At 40.9% G+C, this 21,565-nt stretch overlaps 1 protein-coding gene across 1 annotated transcript in view; it reads right to left on the bottom strand.

Annotated features, from left to right (window-relative positions):
- Positions 1-6,806: 6,806 nt before the first annotated feature.
- The window catches only part of LOC124216330 (uncharacterized), a 154,364-nt gene continuing 139,605 nt past the window's right edge, over positions 6,807-21,565 (bottom strand). Inside the window, exons 3-4 of the mRNA XM_046620724.2 lie at positions 8,908-9,056; positions 6,807-8,202 (exon numbers count right to left, since the gene is read on the bottom strand). Of these exons, the coding sequence (XP_046476680.1) occupies positions 8,163-8,202; positions 8,908-9,056 (189 nt within the window). The 3' untranslated portion in view covers positions 6,807-8,162. The remainder of the gene's footprint in view (positions 8,203-8,907; positions 9,057-21,565) is intronic.

The raw sequence follows: 21,565 nt of genomic DNA, 5'->3' as shown, positions 1-21,565 counted from the left end.
AACTCTCCTATTCCTACTCCGAATTGGTCCTCCTTCTCCATTGGTCATATGAATCGTATCTGGAACCAAAAATTTTCAGCTGCAAGAATAAAGAAAAAAGTATGGCTAACCCCTTTGTATTTTTTGCAAGAAATTTGAAAAATTGAAAGAGTGCTGAAATAAATTCTTTCATGGTCTATTGCGACGTAATTTTGAGAAAGAAATCGATTGGGCGCATTCCCAATACGCTGTGATCAACGCATCAAAAGTTACAGCCAAAAAACGAGAACCTGTGTTTTCGACATTCTTTAGCAGGTGCTTTTTCCTTCGTAATTTCTCTCCTGTTGATCCCACGCTCATTTCGCTGTGTTTTCTGAGTTCCTGAGGGTTCAATTAGTCAGAAAAAAGTCATTCAAATCGAATCGGAGACGAAAAGTTTTTCGCTCAAAAAAACAGCAAGGCTTACCCCTTTACATTTTGGCGAAAATTGTCGCGATTTCGAAAAGTGCTGGGATGAATTCTTACATGCACTATTCCGACGTGATTTAGCGAGAGAAATCGACTGGGCGCAGTCCCAATACGCTGTGATCAACGGATCAAAAGTTACAGCCAAAAAACGAGAACCTGTGTTTTCGACATTTTTCAGCAGGTGCTTTTTTCTTCGTAATTTCTCTCCTGTTAATCCCACGCTCATTTCGCTGTGTTTTCCGAGTTCCTGAGGGTTTAATTAGTCAGAAAAAAGTCATTCAAATCGAATCGGAGACCAAAAGTTTTTCGCTCAAAAAAACAGCAAGGCTTACCTCTTTGCATTTTTGGCGAAAATTTTCGCGATTTCGAAAAGTGCTGGAATGAATTCTTACGTGCACTATTCCGACGTGATAATGCGAGAGAAATCGACTGGGCGCAGTCCCAATACGCTGTGATCAACGGATCAAAAGTTACAGCCAAAAAACGAGAACCTGTGTTTTCGACATTTTTCAGCAGGTGCTTTTTCCTTCGTAATTTCTCTCCTGTTGATCCCACGCTTATTTCGCTGTGTTTTCTGAGTTCCTGAGGGTCCAATTAGTGAGGTAAGGGTCATACAAATCGAATCGGAGACTAAACGTTTTTCGCTCAAAAAAACAGCAAGGCTTACCCCTTTGCATTTTTGGCGAAAATTTTCGTGATTTCGAAAAGTGCTGGAATGAATTCTTACATGCACTATTCCGACGTGATTTTGCGAAGGAAATCGACTGGTCGCAGTCCCAATACGCTGTGATCAACTGATCAAAAGTTACAGCCAAAAAACGAGAACCTGTGTTTTCGACATTCTTTAGCAGGTGCTTTTTCCTTCGTAATTTCTCTCCTGTTGATCCCACGCTCATTTCGCTGTGTTTTCTGAGTTCCTGAGGGTTCAATTACTCGGAAAAAAGTCATTCAAATCGAATCGGAGACGAAAAGTTTTTCGCTCAGAAAAACAGCAAGGCTTACCCCTTTGCATTTTTGGCGAAAATTTTCGCGATTTCGAAAAGTGCTGGAATGAATTCTTACCCGCACTATTCCGACGTGATTTTGCGAGAGAAATCGACTGGGCGCAGTCCCAATACGCTGTGATCAACGGATCAAAAGTTACAGCCAAAAAACGAGAACCTGTGTTTTCGACATTTTTCCGCAGGTGCTTTTTCCTTCGTAATTTCTCTCCTGTTGATCCCACGCTCATTTTGCTTTGTTTTCTGATTTCCTGAGGGTTCAATTAGTCAGAAAAAAGTCGTTCAAATCGAATCGAAGACCAAAAGTTTTTCGCTCAAAAAAACAGCAAGGCTCACCCCTTTGCATTTTGGCGAAAATTTTCGCGATTTCGAAAAGTGCTGGGATGAATTCTTACATGCACTATTCCGACGTGATTTAGCGAGAGAAATCGACTGGGCGCAGTCCCAATACGCTGTGATCAACGGATCAAAAGTTACAGCCAAAAAACGAGAACCTGTGTTTTCGACATTTTTTAGCAGGTGCTTTTTCCTTCGGAATTTCTCTTCTGTTGATACCGGGCTCATTTCGCTGTGTTTTCCGAGTTCCTGAGGGTTTAATTAGTCAGAAAAAAGTCATTCAAATCGAATCGGGGACCAAAAGTTTTTCGCTCAAAAAAACAGCAAGGCTTACCTCTTTGCATTTTTGGCGAAAATTTTCGCGATTTCGAAAAGTGCTGGGATGAATTCTTACATGCACTATTCCGACGTGATTTAGCGAGAGAAATCGACTGGGCGCAGTCCCAATACGCTGTGATCAACGGATCAAAAGTTACAGCCAAAAAACGAGAACCTGTGTTTTCGACATTTTTTAGCAGGTGCTTTTTCCTTCGGAATTTCTCTTCTGTTGATCCCGGGCTCATTTCGCTGTGTTTTCCTGAGTTCCTGAGGGTCCAATTAGTCAGGTAAGGGTCATAGAAATCGAATCGGAGACTAAAAGTTTTTCGCTCAAAAAAACAGCAAGGCTTACCCCTTTACATTTTGGCGAAAATTGTCGCGATTTCGAAAAGTGCTGGGATGAATTCTCACATGCACTATTCCGACGTGATTTAGCGAGAGAAATCGACTGGGCGCAGTCCCAATACGCTGTGATCAACGGATCAAAAGTTACAGCCAAAAAACGAGAACCTGTGTTTTCGACATTTTTCAGCAGGTGCTTTTTCCTTCGTAATTTCTCTCCTGTTAATCCCACGCTCATTTCGCTGTGTTTTCCGAGTTCCTGAGGGTTTAATTAGTCAGAAAAAAGTCATTCAAATCGAATCGGGGACCAAAAGTTTTTCGCTCAAAAAAACAGCAAGGCTTACCTCTTTGCATTTTTGGCGAAAATTTTCGCGATTTCGAAAAGTGCTGGGATGAATTCTTACATGCACTATTCCGACGTGATTTAGCGAGAGAAATCGACTGGGCACAGTCCCAATACGCTGTGATCAACGGATCAAAAGTTACAGCCAAAAAACGAGAACCTGTGTTTTCGACATTTTTTAGCAGGTGCTTTTTCCTTCGGAATTTCTCTTCTGTTGATCCCGGGCTCATTTCGCTGTGTTTTCCTGAGTTCCTGAGGGTCCAATTAGTCAGGTAAGGGTCATAGAAATCGAATCGGAGACTAAAAGTTTTTCGCTCAAAAAAACAGCAAGGCTTACCCCTTTACATTTTGGCGAAAATTGTCGCGATTTCGAAAAGTGCTGGGATGAATTCTTACATGCACTATTCCGACGTGATTTAGCGAGAGAAATCGACTGGGCGCAGTCCCAATACGCTGTGATCAACGGATCGAAAGTTACAGCCAAAAAACGAGAACCTGTGTTTTCGACATTTTTCAGCAGGTGCTTTTTCCTTCGTAATTTCTCTCCTGTTGATCCCACGCTTATTTCGCTGTGTTTTCTGAGTTCCTGAGGGTCCAATTAGTGAGGTAAGGGTCATACAAATCGAATCGGAGACTAAACGTTTTTCGCTCAAAAAAACAGCAAGGCTTACCCCTTTGCATTTTTGGCGAAAATTTTCGCGATTCCGAAAAGTGCTGGAATGAATTCTTACATGCACTATTCCGACGTGATCTTGCGAGAGAAATCGACTGGGCGCAGTCCCAAAACGCTGTGATCAACGGATCAAAAGTTACAGCCAAAAAACGAGAACCTGTGTTTTCGACATCTTTTAGCAGGTGCTTTTTCCTTCGTGATATCTCTCCTATTGATCCCACGCTCATTTCACTGTGTTTCCTGAGTTCCTGAGGGTTCAATTAGTCAGGTAAGGGTCATACAAATCGAATCAGATACTAAAAGTTTACCGATCAAAAAAACAGAAAGGCTTACCCCTTTGTATTTTTGGTGAAAAATTTGGCTATTTCGAAAAATGCTGGAATAAACTCTTTCTCGCACTATATTGACGTGATTTTGCGAGAGAAATCGATTGGGCGCAGTTCCAATGCCAAATTTTCCGCCAAAAATACAAAGGGGTAAGCCTTGCTGTTTTCTTGGGTGAAAAGCTTCAAGTCTCTGATTCGATTTGTATGACCCATTTCTTACCAATCGGAACCCCAGTAACTCCGAAAAGGCAGCGAAAAGAGCGTGGGACCAACAGCAGAGAAAGTCCGAAGGAAAGAGCACCAGCTGAAAAATATCAGAAACACTGGTTCTGGTTTTTGGCTGTAACTTCTGATTTGTTGCTTGCAGCGTATTGGGACTTCGCCCAATCGATTCCTTTCGCAAAATCACGACGGAATAGTGCATGAAAAAATTTATTCCAGCACTTTTCAAAATCGCTAAAATTTTCTCAATATCTCATACTTAATTAGGATGACTCGCTTACATAATGTACATCAAATTAAAATAGTTTTCTCAGTCAACAGCATAGACGAACGTGTCAAAATTACGTCAAGATATCTCATGTTACTAAGTCAATCGTATAATAAACGATATTTGATCCTGTCGGAGCACTGGAGTCGCACTCCAGAGTAACATCGACCATGTGGAGCGGCACCAGTGGCTTGGCCTTCCACGTTATTGTGCCCTGATGTGCAAGAGTAGTTCTAGAAATTCTCTCCGTTAGTTTTGACCGGCCTAAAGTATCGAGCCCACTCGTTAGATTTGAGCATTTCGGTTTATTCCGTGAATTGAAAAGACTTATTACCACCTAAATTTTAATCTTCACTGTTATTGACTGACTTTCATCGTTTCGCGAATAGGCACTCTCATGATTATTTAATTTTCCATATCAAATCAGGTTTCGCCCCGATTCGACAGAATCGGGCAATATAAAGTATCGTTTTAAATGAAAATCGATTACGTAACCAATTGTAATAAATAATCATTTCAAATTAATGAGAATTCAGTCACTTTGTCATGTAATTAATCGCGAGCGAACTTTATGGATATTTCTGAACAATAATGTCTTGGCAAAAGACATATCCAAATTCTAAATCCACGAAGACTAAGTGGCTGGGTATAACAACGCGCCGTACTCGTCATCTCTTTCGATTTCGAGGTGAGGCTCTTCTCCGGAATTCCATGAAATACTAACCGATACGACCCGATGACTTTAAATCTCGTCGATCTCCGCATATAAAGATAAGTCAATTGGAACAGTTCTCTTCAACTCCAAGCGAATCGATGTTTTCACCACTTTTTCAAACTTCTCTTTTAAATATCGTATCCGAGAATTGATGGCAAACTTCTTTAGCCACAATCAAGTGAAACATATTGTTTTCGAAGCACTTTAAAGTTTGAATCAAATTCCAGAGTTGGTGGCAATCTTTTCTAGCCATCGATCATGAAATATATTCTTTTCTAAAAAACTCAAGATATAACTAACACAAGAATTAGTTATAATATTGTAGAATTGGTGAACTCTCTAGTGTTAAGCTTGACCCCATAGCATAATTTCGCTTATTTCAAATTGATCACATATTTCATTGTCAATAGGATATATTTGTATCGGTGGAAATGCATACTTGGGATTTTGTCAATTGAGTTGGTGCCGATGTGTTGCACATTCCGAGAGTAATTCTCCCGGCGTAACTACAGATAATTAATCAGGAATAAATAGTCCAAATTTGCATGTGGTTCCACGGATCAACTAAATGCAATAATAATTTGTATATTCATATAAAACTACGTTAATCTAAGAAGGGAGATACAATATTATAATAACCGACCAACTCTAGAATCTTTTTTTTTAATTAATAATCGTTCAGCATAGATGTCCTTGGTACCCTAGCTGTATTTGAATATTAATTCAATGTCGACGTTATCTTCATTTAGATTCACACACAAGACCGTTATAATTCTTTTATTTCATCATAATTTATTTGTCATCATTCATTTTTCATAACCAAATCGGTTGAAGAATATATATTAACCTCCAGATTAATCCATTATTAACAATTTATTTTCAACGATCACCTATCCCATATCATTGTTATAATTTAGCCTCAATCATTTAAACAACTCTCACAGCATTGTACATGTTTTTAATTTTTATTCGTCGTCGTTACGCGGGAGCAATCTTGATTATTTATAATCAACAACTACCACCCCTCTGACATGTCTCACCCCTACGTAAGACTACATCATACAACATTGTTCATATTCTGCTTAATGCAATGTATATCACAGTTGTTTGTCCTTATATATTATAGTCAAACTTTTCATGTGACGTTCGTTTATTGTATTACATTTTCATTTTAGTCTTGAACTCCAATACTATTGGAAATATTACACTAATTATATCAACTGGTATACTATTATGATAATTCTTGGTATAATATATCATGATTATATGATTAGTATCACGTATTACAATTATACCATTCGGAAACTTGGTAAAAAAGTATACACTGACGCGTAAATACTTGTACTACAAATAAAACATATAAAATAAACTGGAACTGAAACTTTGTAACTATGAATTTTTGATACTTCTCTTCCACCTCCATGAATACCGAGTGAAATAATTTAACATTTTTCATAGTTATAGTTTGAAAGTGCTCGATCCCTTATTTTTTTTTATATATATTGAAATGTTGGCTCCTGAATGATCATATGATAAGTTCGACATTTCTGGATACAATTGCTACTGTTACGTTCTGGGAAAAACGTCGAGAGAAATCGCTGATTCATTGCGTGATTGAAAATTTAAGTTCCATTTACAAACCTTGTGATGTGAAGGTTCACGAACTTCGATGGTCAGCTCGTTCAGCTCTTCGAAATCTGGGATTAGGTTGTTTTGCGTCGTGTCAACTATCTTTATGCGGGATTGAAATAATTATTCACACAAATACTTTAATTTAAATACACATTTATTGACAAGTGACAAGTTCTTCCTATTGCTATTTGAAGTTCGGTTTTAACAATGGTTTAATCATATGTAAGATTCACTAATGGAATCACGTTAACAGTACCGAAGTTCGAAGTTCATGCATGTGAGTGTTGTATAATTTAGATTGATCTACTCTTAATTTAATTTTCATTAAATTGTTTCATGTATAATTTTGTTCTCGACTATCGAATGTTAGTAAAAAAAAATGAGGATTGGAGGATGAAATATGGACGGAATTAAAGTAATCAAAACACTCGATTGAGCCAAGAGAATTGTTGCAATTTATTGGCTCGCAGGGGAAAAGCCGCTGAGGCATAAAAACCTGTTATTATATAGTAATAAAGTCGTGTCAAGAGTGTATGAGGTGTACATGTACGATCAATGGTTTTGTCTCGCATGCGGAGAGCTGCCGTGAGATTCAGAGGCCTGAAGGCGTGAAACTACGGAGGTTCGATCGACTGGCGCGAATCTGCTGTTTGTAATTGGAGAGGAGAGGAACAGAGACTGAACTGAGAGGATGGTGAAAATGAGAATACCTAAGATAATCCGCGGCGATGTTATCGGTACCGTAGACTCGATCAGACTGAACCTCCGAGCATCGATTCCGGGTTATTAATCGCTATTCATCCAACGATCAGCGCCATCTTTCGCGATTAACGGCTATCCACCCAATCGCGTATCTCCGCGATCGCGCCTAAACCATAGACCTATAAAGATAGACTGAGCGCTCTTATGAGCCGCTTGAAGCAAACATTTAAAGGACAGAAATATGCCGGGAGTACTCCTTTCTCTCTCTGACGATATTTGTGGCGGGGATCGAGGCGGTAGAGGAGAATGAGGCGAAATTATGCGCCTATATCTATAGCTGTTCCACTTCTACTGCTCCGTTGTCTCCCATCATGATGTCGATTAAAAAGAGAGAGCAGTACTCCCGGTATATCTCTGTTCTTTATATGTAATTGTCAGTGTCTCTTATACGAGCGCTCAGTCTATCTTTATAAGTCTATGGCCTAAATCTGCCGCGGCTTTCTGGAAGCGGTGGAGATTCCGGGTATCAGACGGGGTAGAAAGCGCGCGCGGACATGGAAAAGAAAAGGATAAGTTCGGTTTAAACAGTACTGCTGTGATTATTGGCTGGGGCGTAACATTATTTCTACGTCATTGTGAAGAAAATTGAAACTAATTTTTTGTAAGATATCTGATTATGAATGTATCTTTCTCCGTCTTATGTCGTCGGCACATCATATTCGGAAGTGCAGTTGAAAATTTGTTCGTCAAGAGCACTTAAAAAAAAGTGTCAATTTCGAAGTGGATGATCTTGCTTGCATCATGGATTTCGTATCCGTGGAGAATGGCTGATATGGGTTACAACTTCAATGCCCTTCGATGTCTCTTGTGAGGGAATCTGAAAAATTGTAACGAAAGTTCTTTTAAAGGTTTTGAATTTCTAGAAATAATTAATTATTGTTACTGCGCATATCCGTCACAAAATCAAGCTCAAGTTCATAATACACGTCACCTTTGACACGAAGAAGATGAATAATAAATCTAGAGATTTTGAATCGTAGCCGGCAACGTGTCACTAATTAAAGTTATCGCTAGTGTGCACGTGATAATACTGTTGTAGTATACCTATCTAAGCGGTCGCCTGGATACGCGTTCTCCTGTTTCATCGTCCAACATTTAGAAACTGTCGAAATCCCATGCGGGCATTAAAAATTTTCAAGTAATCCAATCAATTTAGAAAATGTTTTCCCGGGCCGCAAAATCAGCGGCGAAAAACTTTAGACAGAGAGGATACCATGCCGCCGAGGACAGATTCAAGGTCAGCTTAACTAAATTTTCACAGTTTCCCGACTTTACTGTTTTATCGATGATTTCAAGTGTAAAGAACGTAACCGCCAATGCTTGAATGTGTCAGGGGAAACTTTCCTTTACCTTAAATTTTATCACTATCGATTAGGTGCAGATTTCAGTTATTTTTATCAACTGCCAATTGGCGAACTTGATTTTTGATAAACTCATTTAAGTCAATTTAAAATTACTCGTACTAATCAAAGGCTAAATAAAAAACTACCCAAGTTATTGATAGTATTTGCTTTCTCATTACCTCAATACTTTGGTAGAAAACGCAGGCCTTTGTTCTGGCCACAGCGAGGTCTCGTGGTCCTGGAATCCTGGATCCCGTAGTCGAACAGAAGGCCGAAAAGACAGCATTAAACACACCCAAGTCTTTAGAGCAGAACGGTCTCTTTTCCGCTGAAACAAAGAAGAGTTCATTGCAAAAGAAGGTGATAATGTAGTTAATAATAATGGTCCCTAAATTCCTATATCAGACCGAATAGGGGCTATCGGTTTTACACATTCGAGGGAAAGTAATTATTGAATGATTCCATACATGAAAATCGATTAGTCTTGATGTTAGAAATGATTCTGTAACGTTGGTTTCCAAAGCTGCACTCAACTTCTGCAAACCACAAGGCTTAGAATAGCTCAAAGTTTGTTATTGATCTTTCTCTCTTCTTGCGTCACGGATTTGAATTATAAATCATTTTTTAAATAGTTCGTCAAAAAGAGACTGTATCAACAGTAGAATTAGCTTCGGCTACAGTTCACGCTAAAAGCATAGTGTATATGCGATAATTAATGATTCCTACCAAATTATTATTTAACCAATAAAATGCCTTTGCTCCTTCAAACCGTAGCAATCTGAAGCTGGAAAGCTAACGAGTGTTTTCCGAAGTATCCCTGCAAAAAGTAGTCAAGGCAACGCAGCCAATCGTCAACTGAGGACGTTTCCACTCGCCCGATCTACACATAAGCTTGGAATTTCTAAGCAGGTAAATAATAGTCATATTTTTGCATTATTATTGTTAAATCATATTGTAAAAACTTACCAAGTACCATCAAATGGCATCAGAATCATCAGACAATGAACTCAACTTCCGTTTCACGGGTTGACTGATTCAACTCTTTAACGTGAACCTACCATCGAAAATTATAATCCTTTGGTGTCAAAACAATGTTCAGAACCAGCTAGTATTCCACGGTTTGAAAAAGTAGATGATAAGATTTCCGTATGTCAGTCGACAGTGACATTTCCAAGTGAAAGACTTCTGTCATAGCAGAATTTCCTCGGAACGACCGAGGCTTTTCGGAAAATGGGTGAACTTCGTGGTATGAAAAATTTCGGAAGTAGCATGCTCGACAAAATACCATTCGTTCGGAAAGTGAACCAGAAACGACATAAACGTGCCGAACAAGCAATGTTGGAGAAAAGGCTTCGCGAAGGCCGGCGACCATCGCTATGGGAAAAAATCAACGACCACAGACCGAAGTGATTTGATGTAGTCAGCGGTGTTGGAGGATGAAACTTGAAAGAGATTTGAGGATGTAGTCAACAAACGAAATAATGGTTTGAAGAATTTGAGCTGCCCTTAACGGATGATGGGTTCACTTCACCCACGCGGAGGAACCATCCGGCAGGATGCGCTAGCGGCTAGTTAATTACGATATTTAGGGTCGCCGAGTGCACACGGTTTTTGTCCTACATCTGTCCCTGATCTGTCGATCGTCTGTTCCCAGAAAACTGAAACACGGAGCAGTATAACCGAGTCAGCACAGATTCTCGGCGAGATGGGCCCATCGTCGTACTCGAGGCCTGACTATTCGAGGACGGATCTTGAGATGTGGTTGCCTGAGCTGACGGAGTACTTCAATATTCTTGGATTGAACGACGCTGGCCGATGCGACTATTCTCCTCCTCCGAGAGTTCGCCCTGGAACTAAAAAAATTCAGAGTCGTAGAAGGCGGTTGAAGAGTGACAGACGAAGAGCGAAATCGGTTAAGAGTGCAACTGCCGTTTTAACAGTTTGCAGCAATCAGCGACAGAGTTCTACCCAGCATATTCGCAAGCGAAGAAAACCAGTGAAGAAAGCAGGTGGCAAGATGGAGTCGAGGGATCATGTGACTGTGAGGAAAGTATTGACAGTGTCAATCAATCACACAAGAAAGAGTCCACTAGCGGATCAAAAAAAATGCAGAAGGACGGAGAGTCCGAGGTTGTTTTATAAAAAGTCGGTTACACCACGTATGGGGAATTGGACCGTTCCCGCTATTTTATCTGACCGTAAACCAATCGTGTTGCACAATTTTGAAAACGGAAAGAAAAAACTTAAACCTAAGCTGCCCGCTGGAATGCTGAGATCTTTCCAAGCAAACGTTCTGTCTCTTCCGAAAAATAAGTCCAAAACTAAAAAAAATGCAGTATCAACTAGCCACCTGCAGAGACAGTCCAGAACTCGTACTAGTTATGGTTTCCATAAAAATCGAAAACCGCGACGAAAGCGCCGCTGCAGAATAACGTCGCAATTGAAACCGGAGATTGGAGACAATGAGAACTTTGAACTGGACGTGGAGTCGCTAGAAGCACCGTATTCATCAGTCGAGGAATCATCTGTCAATAATTCTGCATCGGTAATTTCTACGGTTATAAGCAGGAAGGTCAAAAATTACGAAGAATCATGTGACCCAGGACCAAAACGATCATCAACGGAAACACTTTGTAGTGTATCGCTCGTTTTTAGAGACCACCCTTTGCTCTCCGTTAGCAGTATAAATGGGTCCGAATCTATCGAGAAACAGGCTGCTGAAGTTTGCTATCAAGACTGCAATCTAATTAATTGCGAAAGCTCAGATGAGGTGGGCACAACTGTGCATTCACACGAAACCAAAGAATCTAGGCTGGAGATGAACTTTGTTTCCAACGAAAAATCGGTTTCATATTCATTGAAAAGCTTTTACGGAGGTGGCGACGGTGTCACTGACAATGAGCATGCTTTCGGTGAGCCGAATGGTTTCCAAAGCGAGTCAACAGTGCTCTGATTAGAGGTTCAAAAATGATAGCAAACTGTTAGTTTTGGTGGTGAAGATTACGCACAAACTTGTCATCTTAAATTGATAACTTTTTCAATAAATATTAAGTGACAATGTCATCATAGATAGCTAAATTGTCGAGTGACTTAATGTCGTGATGTATATTTTACACTTGTTCTGGAATGTGATCTTTATGCCAATAAATGTATATAACAAATTTTATTAGTGAGATAAATTAGTTTCCATTCCATTATTAGGCAAGACTTGAAGGGAATGCTGGTCAAGAGTACTCAGCTGAAGCAGTTTCTATAGGCGTTTTTATGATTTCAGTTGAAGACCCCAGGAGCCAGGATGTGTGCTCAAGACCCGGATATAACGTGTTCATCAAAAGTAAGTTGTGGGAGTAAGATTCCTAGGCCTTCGCGTTTGTCAAGAGCTAGCGATTTCATAAATTATAGGATGGTTATTTTTGATCGTGGCGATTAATTTTTGTAAATTTCTCGTCAATGGTTTCCTAAGGCATTGAAAATCCAATTCATTTTGAGAACACTACATTTCTCTGACGTCGTTGAGCTCTTGACAGGTGCAAGGACTTGCGGCTTCACCGCTTCTCTAGCTGGACGTTCTCGCTCGCTGTCGCTGTTCTCCTAGACATTGTTGCAAAATGGGAGTGAGGCAATAGTTGGACCCAACTAGTGCTGAGCACCCTCCTGCTCCTAAAGTAACAGAGCGAAAGTAGAGGCGAGCTTATCGTACAACCTCGATATCGTCGAAATTCCCCGAAACAAAATCTCCGCAGGAAAAAATACCTCTTACTCTAAGTGGACTGGTTCGAGGGATTGGAGCGATTACCACTTCTCTACGTCCGAAGTCCGCGAAGAAGCTTCATGGGCTGGTTATGTTCATACCAGCATCGGATTCTGGAGGCGGAAGAAACTTTAACGATGATTATTTCCCACTGGGAGAGGAATTTGAGGATGAATTGGGCCCAGGCTGGCCGGATCAGGTGCAAAGGATTCCAGCGTCCGGTTCACCTACCGACAAGCTACCTCGATCATCACCTCATATCGACGAAGATCGCGATTATTTCACACGCAAATCACCGTTACAAATGTGCAATCTGCCCAGGCTAGATCAGATCGTTTTGAGGTACGGCCAGCTGGCTGCCCATCTATTAGTCAAGATCGAAAAAACGGTAACGCAGAGTAAATCACATCTTCTATCAAAAAATATGGACGATGACGAGGCTCACGAGAAGTTGCACACCTTGCAGAAGAAAGTGGAAGAATTCAAGCGAAAGTTGTTCCGTCTGAGGGGCGACACTCAGCAAAATGTAAAAGACGTGGAGTCTAGTCCAACGCATAACGGTGAATCGCAGAGCAATGATACCACGCGTCCAACGCGATTCGTGCCTGTATGAATGTGCTGACTTGCAAATGTCTCCGCATCCAATGATTGACAACGCAACGTTGACGTGAATCCTTGTTAGTTTTAACTGATCAGCTGATTAATTTTGCCTCAGCAAGCGGCGAGAACGTAACAGTGTGAATTTTGTATATCGGTAAGGGGTTGCGGGTGGTACCAAGGATGAGATGAAGGCTAGGTGGACACATTGGTTAGTTTTTGGCGAGCGTGGAACAAGAAATGCTAGCAAGGAGAAACGGGAAGGCTTGCAAAAAGACTCAATATGTCCCATTGTTTAACTGTAGGTAGGACAAAGAGAGGTGTTGTGGAACACGGAGGGAACGAATTGGGGTGAACGTCCACCAGAGAAGGTCAAGGAGGTGCCGTCCCAACCCCCAGACGACCGAAGCTCGCTGTCAAGTCAGTCGGCGCATCCGGTAAAGAAGAAAAAGGAAAAAAAAATACTCTGCGTAAAATTCCCGCCAAAGAATCTTGGGAAATTCTTCAGGGAATATCGGGTGGGTCAGTCGCTAGAAGAACGGACGACGAGCAATTCCTGACTAATTGTCTTGAACCCCGCAGCCCGGTGAGTCTGGGCCCTGGTGGAAAGGCGGCGAAGCATATGATCCGTTCTCTCTGCTGGGTTCGGGTCGTCACTGCCCCCAAAAAAGGTTCTACGGAAAGAGCGGAGGCCCTCCGAAAGACCCACCGTCCTGTCCACCGGCCGAGAAGAAATCGAGTTATCCATCGCCGGATGAGAAATGCCCGCCTCACAAAATAATATTTCGCGAGTGTCCACCTCCACCGAAGCTCCCTGAATTGCCAAAATGCCCGCCACCTTGCGTGCCGCCACCGGCTCCGCCTCCTCCGAAGTGCCCAGCACCACCAAAGTGTCCTCCACCTCCACCTCCATCATCCTGTCCACCCCCGCAACCTCAACCCTCCAAGGACCCATCCAGTCCGCCTTTTCCGCTAACGCCTGAGCAAAAGTGCAGTGGTCGTCGAATTCCGACTCACGCTGGGATTGATCGTGATTGTCAGTACGTGGAGCCGGACGGAAGATTCGATTCGAGGAAGTTCCGTCAACGTTGTGCAGTCTTCGTGGTCCCCCGACGTGGAATCTCATCGTCGTCAGCCAACTTCGGGTCTAAGTGCAAGTCAAAGTCCGTCCAGGATTGTGGTAACAAAAAGTCGAAGACCGATTCGAACTCTGAAGACAAGAAGTCGAAGACGGGCCAGAAGAGCAAAGGCTTTCCCGACGGTGGGTGCCAGGGAGGAAAGGGTTGTCGCGACAATTCGAAGAAGGCGGGGTCGCCGTGTCGTGAGAAGCCCAGAACGTGCGTCAAGAAATCCCCGAAGACTTGCAAAAAACCCACTGATAACTGCCCTTCGTGCGCGCCGAAGCCCAGATGCCCTCCACCGCCTCCATCACGTCCTCCGTGTAAAGAGACTTGCGAAGAGTGGAAGCCCCCGGTTTGCCCCCCGACGAAGCTTCTTGGACCTCCGCCGTGTCCCGAACTGTCTGTCCACCACCCAGAGCCTGTGGCAACGACTTGTCCTCCACCCCCGCCACTGCCAAAGCCACCCTGTCGACCCGTTTGCTTATGCCCCTGTCCGCCGCCCCCGAAACTACCCCCAGGATCTTGCCCGGATATACGCCACATCGAGGAACAGAGTGACCGAACCTGTCCGCAACCTTGTCCACCAAAACCACTTCCTCCGTGTCCCAAGAACACTTGGTGCCCTTCGAAACCTATTTGTTCGACAAAAAAATAGCGAGGATTACTTATCCTGAAGAGACTTAAGAAAGGATAATGATCAAAGATTTGAGTGTTTTGAGGACGAGCCGTAAGGATATTCACCTTTGCGAATGAAGGGAATTGATCAGTGGTCGTAGATGTGTATTTTGGTCTCATTGATCGAGTGTTTAAATCTCATTCCGATGCCAAGATGTTCAAGTCATTTCTAAACTGGAGAAATGGCCTTGGAGGTGTCTTGGAAATATTAAAGGGCTGCATCAGTCGCAGAGTGATGTTTGGAAAGACGTCAATTGCGTCTCACATTGAATTTTAAAATAAATTTATTCCATTCGGTAATTAAAGTAAGCTTAAGTGCCTAATGAATTATGACCACCAAAAATACTATTCGGAAATGTCCCAATAGAAACTCTCGGAAAATATTTTTCGTCTTTCCAACTAGTGGCTCGGGTAAACACATCAAGTTCATTTCGGTCTCAACGGAATTCTATTTAAATTATAAGTGATTCGATTGAATATTCAAAGTTATCTTCTCATCATTTCGGGTCAAACTGTTTAGAGACAGCTTCGGCTTCGTCACATGCGCGTTACTTTCAACAATGCTTCTGTAAATAATTACCGCCACCGTTTTTCATCATACTGGATACTCAACGGCGGACAATATATTCTGTAACGACTGTGGTCAAAAAATAAATACACACGACGTTTTAAATCTTTAGTTATTCAATATCTACTGCAAAGAACAAACGATCATTATTATCCGGAAGTAACTGCAACTGTATCAGAAATAAACGGATGCATCTTTATTTCATATAATCACTGCGGCATTCAGGTTCACCAATTGAGTTAGCGATGAAGGAGTAACACAGGGAAAATAAAGATATACGTTTTTCTGAACAATGCCAAAGTGAAATAGAGCTCAGAACGTTTCTAGTTGGTTACTGAGTATGAGACTCGGGGCTGTTCACCCCGATAATAAAATGATAACAACTGCTGAGCGCACCCGCCCACCCTTTCCGTTCCGCCTCTTCAGACTCACTTGTATATAAATGTCGGTATTATTGTAATGAACCGCTCTTGATGCCAATTTCATAGCTGCACTCCCCTTCGATCGTTCGTAGTACAGAGGAACACGATGTTCCGTCTCAACAGTGGCCATCAGTGACAGCTAGGGTTGTTTAATCGAATAGCGCTGATTGCTTCAAGTAATGATTAAGAATATAATGATTTAAGAACTACTGACATGGTACACTTAGATCACAATTTTTGCATCCTGTGTGATGAGTTTTTCCAGACACCCTGGACCCGTCGAAATTTGCATTGTTCTTTTTTCATGCAAGTAAGTGCAGCTGATAATGTCCAGACAAAGAGGTCTCAGCCTGTTCGAGTCGAAATTTAGACCCTCGTTTATGCCTGCAAGTCCTACGTTTGGTAAGACGTAGTAGCCCTGTGGAGGACTAAGTTTGTATTAAAAAGAGAACCTATTCTGGACCTAAACTTAATCGATATTTCTGTTTCTTCCACGATCAGGTTCAAAGTAGGACATCTTTAAAATCTCTACAGGTCATCCTTATCCTGTATATCCCCAAGACCTCTACAGGTCCTTTACCATAGAATGTACAATATCAGTCCCTGAATATTAAGATCGTCTTGATAAGTAAATATTATCGCAGGATTTCGATAATCAATAAATATTTTGAAAATTATATAACATTAGATACGTAATTTCGTTCTCCGGGAAAACAGGTTTCATATGATGAATACAATTACACAAAATTATATCTCGAATTTGTTGAGGGGGAAATGACTCGTGGAATAGATGTGTCAATGGTTTTCGAATTAATTCGAAATAAATTACTCGTTACTTTAGTAATGAATAATACAATTTCGATCCATTATTCATTGCTTTGGTAATAATTATTGCAATTTGAATCCATTACTCATTACTTTGGTAATAATTAATGTAACTCAAATTCATTTTTCATACTCTGACAATTATCAATTGTAAGTAAGGCTTTGCTTAGTACCTGCAGGCTTATGGTAGGGTCTAAATTTCGACACGAAGTACGAATGAAATTTGTTTTCTTTCTTCACATATTATATCCTGATTGGTTTGAAAATTAATATCTCAAACGACGACACACCCTAGTCGTTGAAAATTCGTGTCACAGGCTGCAGTATACAAGTGTGAAAACATTGCTTCGTGTTGGCTCTGACTCTACTTGAGTTAGGTCACATCTTTTGATAGTTCTCTTTCTGCGTGATAAATGAAATTGATAGAACAATTCGGTGAAAGAACCTAAACTGATCGAAGCGCGTATAACACATCAAAACTAGAGCCTCCAGAATGGCAGTGGATCATTGAAAGCGATGAGTACCGAGCTAGAAATTTTATGGACACTCGACGCCAATAAATTTTTATTTTCAGTCAGCCAGTTGCGTGTAGCGCTTCTATGGGTTATTCGATACACGAAGCGTATAGCAGTTTAATAAAAAAATTTAAAAGCCGCGCAGTCAAGGGTTGATGGACCGTTTGAGACCGGGGTCGATCCGTCATGCAGACGCGTGTATTGTGCAATTTGTTCGTCGCTCTCCCGCGACCATGAAGGAACGACGGGAATTTGTGGTGAAACGAAATCGGCGAAGCGGCGGAGCGCATTTCCTCGGATGAGGTGAAAACCACAGGGTGGGTGGAGGGCTGAAATGGTCTCCAGATCGATTTAGACGGTACGCCACGCCGGTATGGGTTTATGCATAATTCAGGAATTGTCACCGTCCAGGATATTGCCAATTTGACGTCGATGAAAACCTGATCAGGGTCTGTTCAACGATGAAACATTCATTGATACCGGCATTTGCAAATTTTGCCATTTCTCGGTGGACTGATTACGGGTGTTCACTAATTATGCGCTGGATGTTGATAGGCGATTTCTGATTGATTGTTCGAATTCCGAGACTAGTGGGATGAGGAATCGGAAAGGGTAGAAATTGAACGAGCAATAGTTTAAGATTGAAAATTGAGAACTACCAAAGTTTGAGAATTGAAACTTAACAGTAAAACTAACCGGAATAACAAAATCTATCGCCAAAGGTAGATACAGCTTTCTAAGAAGTAACATTAAAACTTGCCAACTCCGACTGTGAAAACTTTACAGGGATCAAGATGTATAAGAAAGCTTTCGGGTTTAAATTCATCGAACTGAAAGAACGGAAATTCGAGAAGTTAGAGTTGAGACAAAGTAAATAATTACGTACAATTGTGCGATAATTTGAATACAAGAAATCAACAGATATATATATGATTTCGTTATAATTTCATTGTCTCTGACTTAAATTTCAAAGTAAAAATTCGAAAGATGAAAAATATAGACTGAATATTGCGTATAATTATTATGAGTAGATATTTTAATTTTTTTCGACTATCCATGAAACTCTGTATTCCTTAATCCACTTCCTATTGAGGTACGCCAATAGTTTAAAAACGTTTTTGTTTTTAACTCGTTATATTGGATTGGCTATTTTCAGCTAAAAATGTTTCATTCAATAAATTATAAATAAGCGTCTCAAAATCGAGCAGATGCTTGAAAAAAAAAATTGAAAATATACTAATTATACAAAATACTTTCAGTGTAAAGCCTTGATATTCTCATATAATTTGATATTTATATTCTGATCTTTAGGCACCTTTTTTTTATATCTTTTGAAATACTCTGAATCAATCCGTATTTTGGACACCTCCATTTGTTTAACTTTTTTTTTAGGTTGGATAAGGGAATCATCAGTTTTCCACAACTTTGTTTTCGACGAAGAATCTAAATTGATGATACAATTGTTCTATAAGGATTTCAAGTAACCGAGCATTCTAATATACTTTCCTTTTCTATTCCACGCAGAATATTAAAAAGTGAGCAAGTTCAAGAGATCGGAATATCGGTCAATTAGTTATCGTTTTCCTCGCCTTGAGGTTTCACCTTTTTCCTCCTTTCATCACAGGAGGCGAGCAGTCGCGTGATCCTGTGACTGAATTATCATAAATACATGAGAAAGCCACTCGGGTCAATTGTTGTCGGGATTCGTTCCAGTCTCTTATGCCGGTGATCGTCAATCCGCATCGGCGGCGGTTCCTCGCGGTCCGGATGTACGGTTTGATTCTGATTGATGAAAGATTATCAGATTTTTATAGCCTCGTCGCGTAAATTCATGGGGATAATACCTACATCGGCGATTCACCGCGGTAGGCCATGAAATATTTATAATACGAGGGTAGATGCGTGCGTTCGTATACGTATACCGCTGAGGCGACCGACGTCCGTTTCAAAAGAATAAATTGGTATCGATTCAATTTGTCAACACACACGTAATTATATTATTATACGATCGTTCGGGGTCGCGGAGCTTCGACGCAGACCATCAATAACCCGCCATTAAAAGAGCCAAAAATAACTAGAATAAATAAGAAAAAAAAAAACGTGATAAAGTACTGACGGAAAAACAGAAATCAAATCGACAAAACTTCTGTGGCGGCTGGGGTCCAGAGAAGGGACAAGACGGGGTGAAAAAAAACGGTCGGTAAGAATGTAAAACCGTCGGTAAAAAAATTATTCTTCGGGTGGTTGCAGCTTCTTCTGCCAGATGGCGACACTGACTTCAATCCCGCGCGAGGACGAGCAACTGCGTCACTAAATATGCCGCTAAAGTGAAGGAGTTAAAAAATTTAGCTCTTTCTAAGGCGGGCCATTTTTATCGAGGTACGAAACATTATCTTTTTACGTCTGTATGTGGCAACTGAAACATGAATGAAACAGTTTTTTAATTTCATCATTTATTTTTGCAAAACGAAGGATTATTAAATAAAGAATTAATTATAATATAACAATTAATCGCTTCACAGTCGTCGTAATTTCTGTAGTCTGCTTACTATACAAATATTCGTAAATTCACATTCAAAATCATGATTTAACAGAATGTCGGCATAAATTCAGACATTGCTATAGGCAAAGGGGACTAAATTGACTAAAGTGTAATTTTTGAGAAGGTGAGACGATGAATTATTTTCTCGGCATCCCTAATGTTGATAATTGGTGAAGATTACTGGCTGAAATATTTAATGAGCTTTTCTTCACACAGATAATTTTACACCATTTTTCCCAGCTTTGGGTCAACTTCTATATTACCGAAATAAATAATATGCATAAATATATTTGTAAACAATGGCAAGACGTTGTTTATTCCACGTATGAACCTTGGAGTTTGATAAAAGGGTGACTATAAAAAGTGAAATTGGAAATTTTCCAACTTTTCCAAGCTTCGCAAAGCGAAGTTTAATTTCTCCTCAGCCTGTTTTACTACAAGGATTCAGGGAACCAAGGATTTCACTATTATTATTGATTTTAACTTTTGGCGTTTTTTCAGAAACTGTCACTAGACCATCAAGCTACGCAAACTAATATAAGCTGATAATGATCGTGTTTGTGTTAGGTTCATACGTACTTGTTTACGAAATTGCACAAACCATCACCGACATTTTCTGACAATGTCCTGACTTTTGCCAGCCGCAAGTATGTAGATTTTAGAATCCCAGTTTTCAAGATTATCCTTACGAGAAAGAATCAACATCAAGAATGCTTCCATAAAAAAATTGCAAAAATCAAAAGATTCCCCATCTCGAATATCACAGACGTAACGATCTTGAATGACTTTTAAAAAATCCTTTAGTCACCTTTCTATTCTTCGTCTGTGACTATATTTCTCAACTCCCTCTTTTCTATCCATTCCCTCATCTCTATCGTATCTAACTAATGTACCCACGTACTGTTTAGGTACAGCGATATTCATCAATGCCTGAACCTTCCAGCTAACTTGTTTTCGGTCCGGAACAAAATGCGAGTTCGATTCTATACGAATTATGTAACAATGACTCCCATTCTCTCACGACAACTGCATCGCAAGTCATTGACACAAAATTCGTATAGAATCGAACTCGCGTTTTATTTTAAACCGGTAACAAGATAGCCGGAAGGTTAAGGCACTAAAATGAATATTACTGCAGATATAACAGACGTGTAAACGTATCAATTGCCACATCGTTCGAGGCGATAGCGTCGGAATGACCACCGTCAGTATCCCGCTAAACCGTTTAACGACGTGATTAGCGAATTAACGACAAATTAAGGGTCTCAACGGAACAGACAGATACCCTGATTGAAATATCTTGTCGATGACGGAATCGAGCAAATCAGCATCAAGCACGCAACGTGGCGACACAATCCCGCCTCATTCGACGTTACAGAGCATCGATATTCGATTGTGCGAATCCGTAAGCGATTCAGGGCTGACAATATGGCGCCTCACGAAAACTCCTCGATTCTCTACACAACGTGTACATAGTTACGTTACACCGAGCCCAAGACTCTACCATTGTCCCATCGGCGGATTTCCCACCGCTGTTGAGTCTTCGGCAAGTGCATGAGCACCATAACCATTGGGCACGGTGAACCGGAAGGTCCTCGAAAAGTCGTCAGGGGTGAAAAATGCAACTCGTATATGACACGTGTTTCTCGAGTGCCAACGACCAAATGGCAGCTATAAGGTACCTTGCATCGAGGCCGATGAAGGGGAACCACTTCTGGTCTGAAGGGTCTTCTCGGGGGGGGGGGCTGGAGTTTCGTTTAATACATTTACAACCGCTTGGCAATTGTTTTAAGATCTGTTCCACCGGTACGTTATTACTGG

This window comes from Neodiprion pinetum, chromosome 4 (assembly GCF_021155775.2).
Source record: "Neodiprion pinetum isolate iyNeoPine1 chromosome 4, iyNeoPine1.2, whole genome shotgun sequence".
Lineage (NCBI taxonomy): Eukaryota > Metazoa > Arthropoda > Insecta > Hymenoptera > Diprionidae > Neodiprion > Neodiprion pinetum.
The sequence above is the reverse complement of the archived record's forward strand: the minus strand, read 5'-3'. Positions and strand labels throughout refer to the sequence as shown.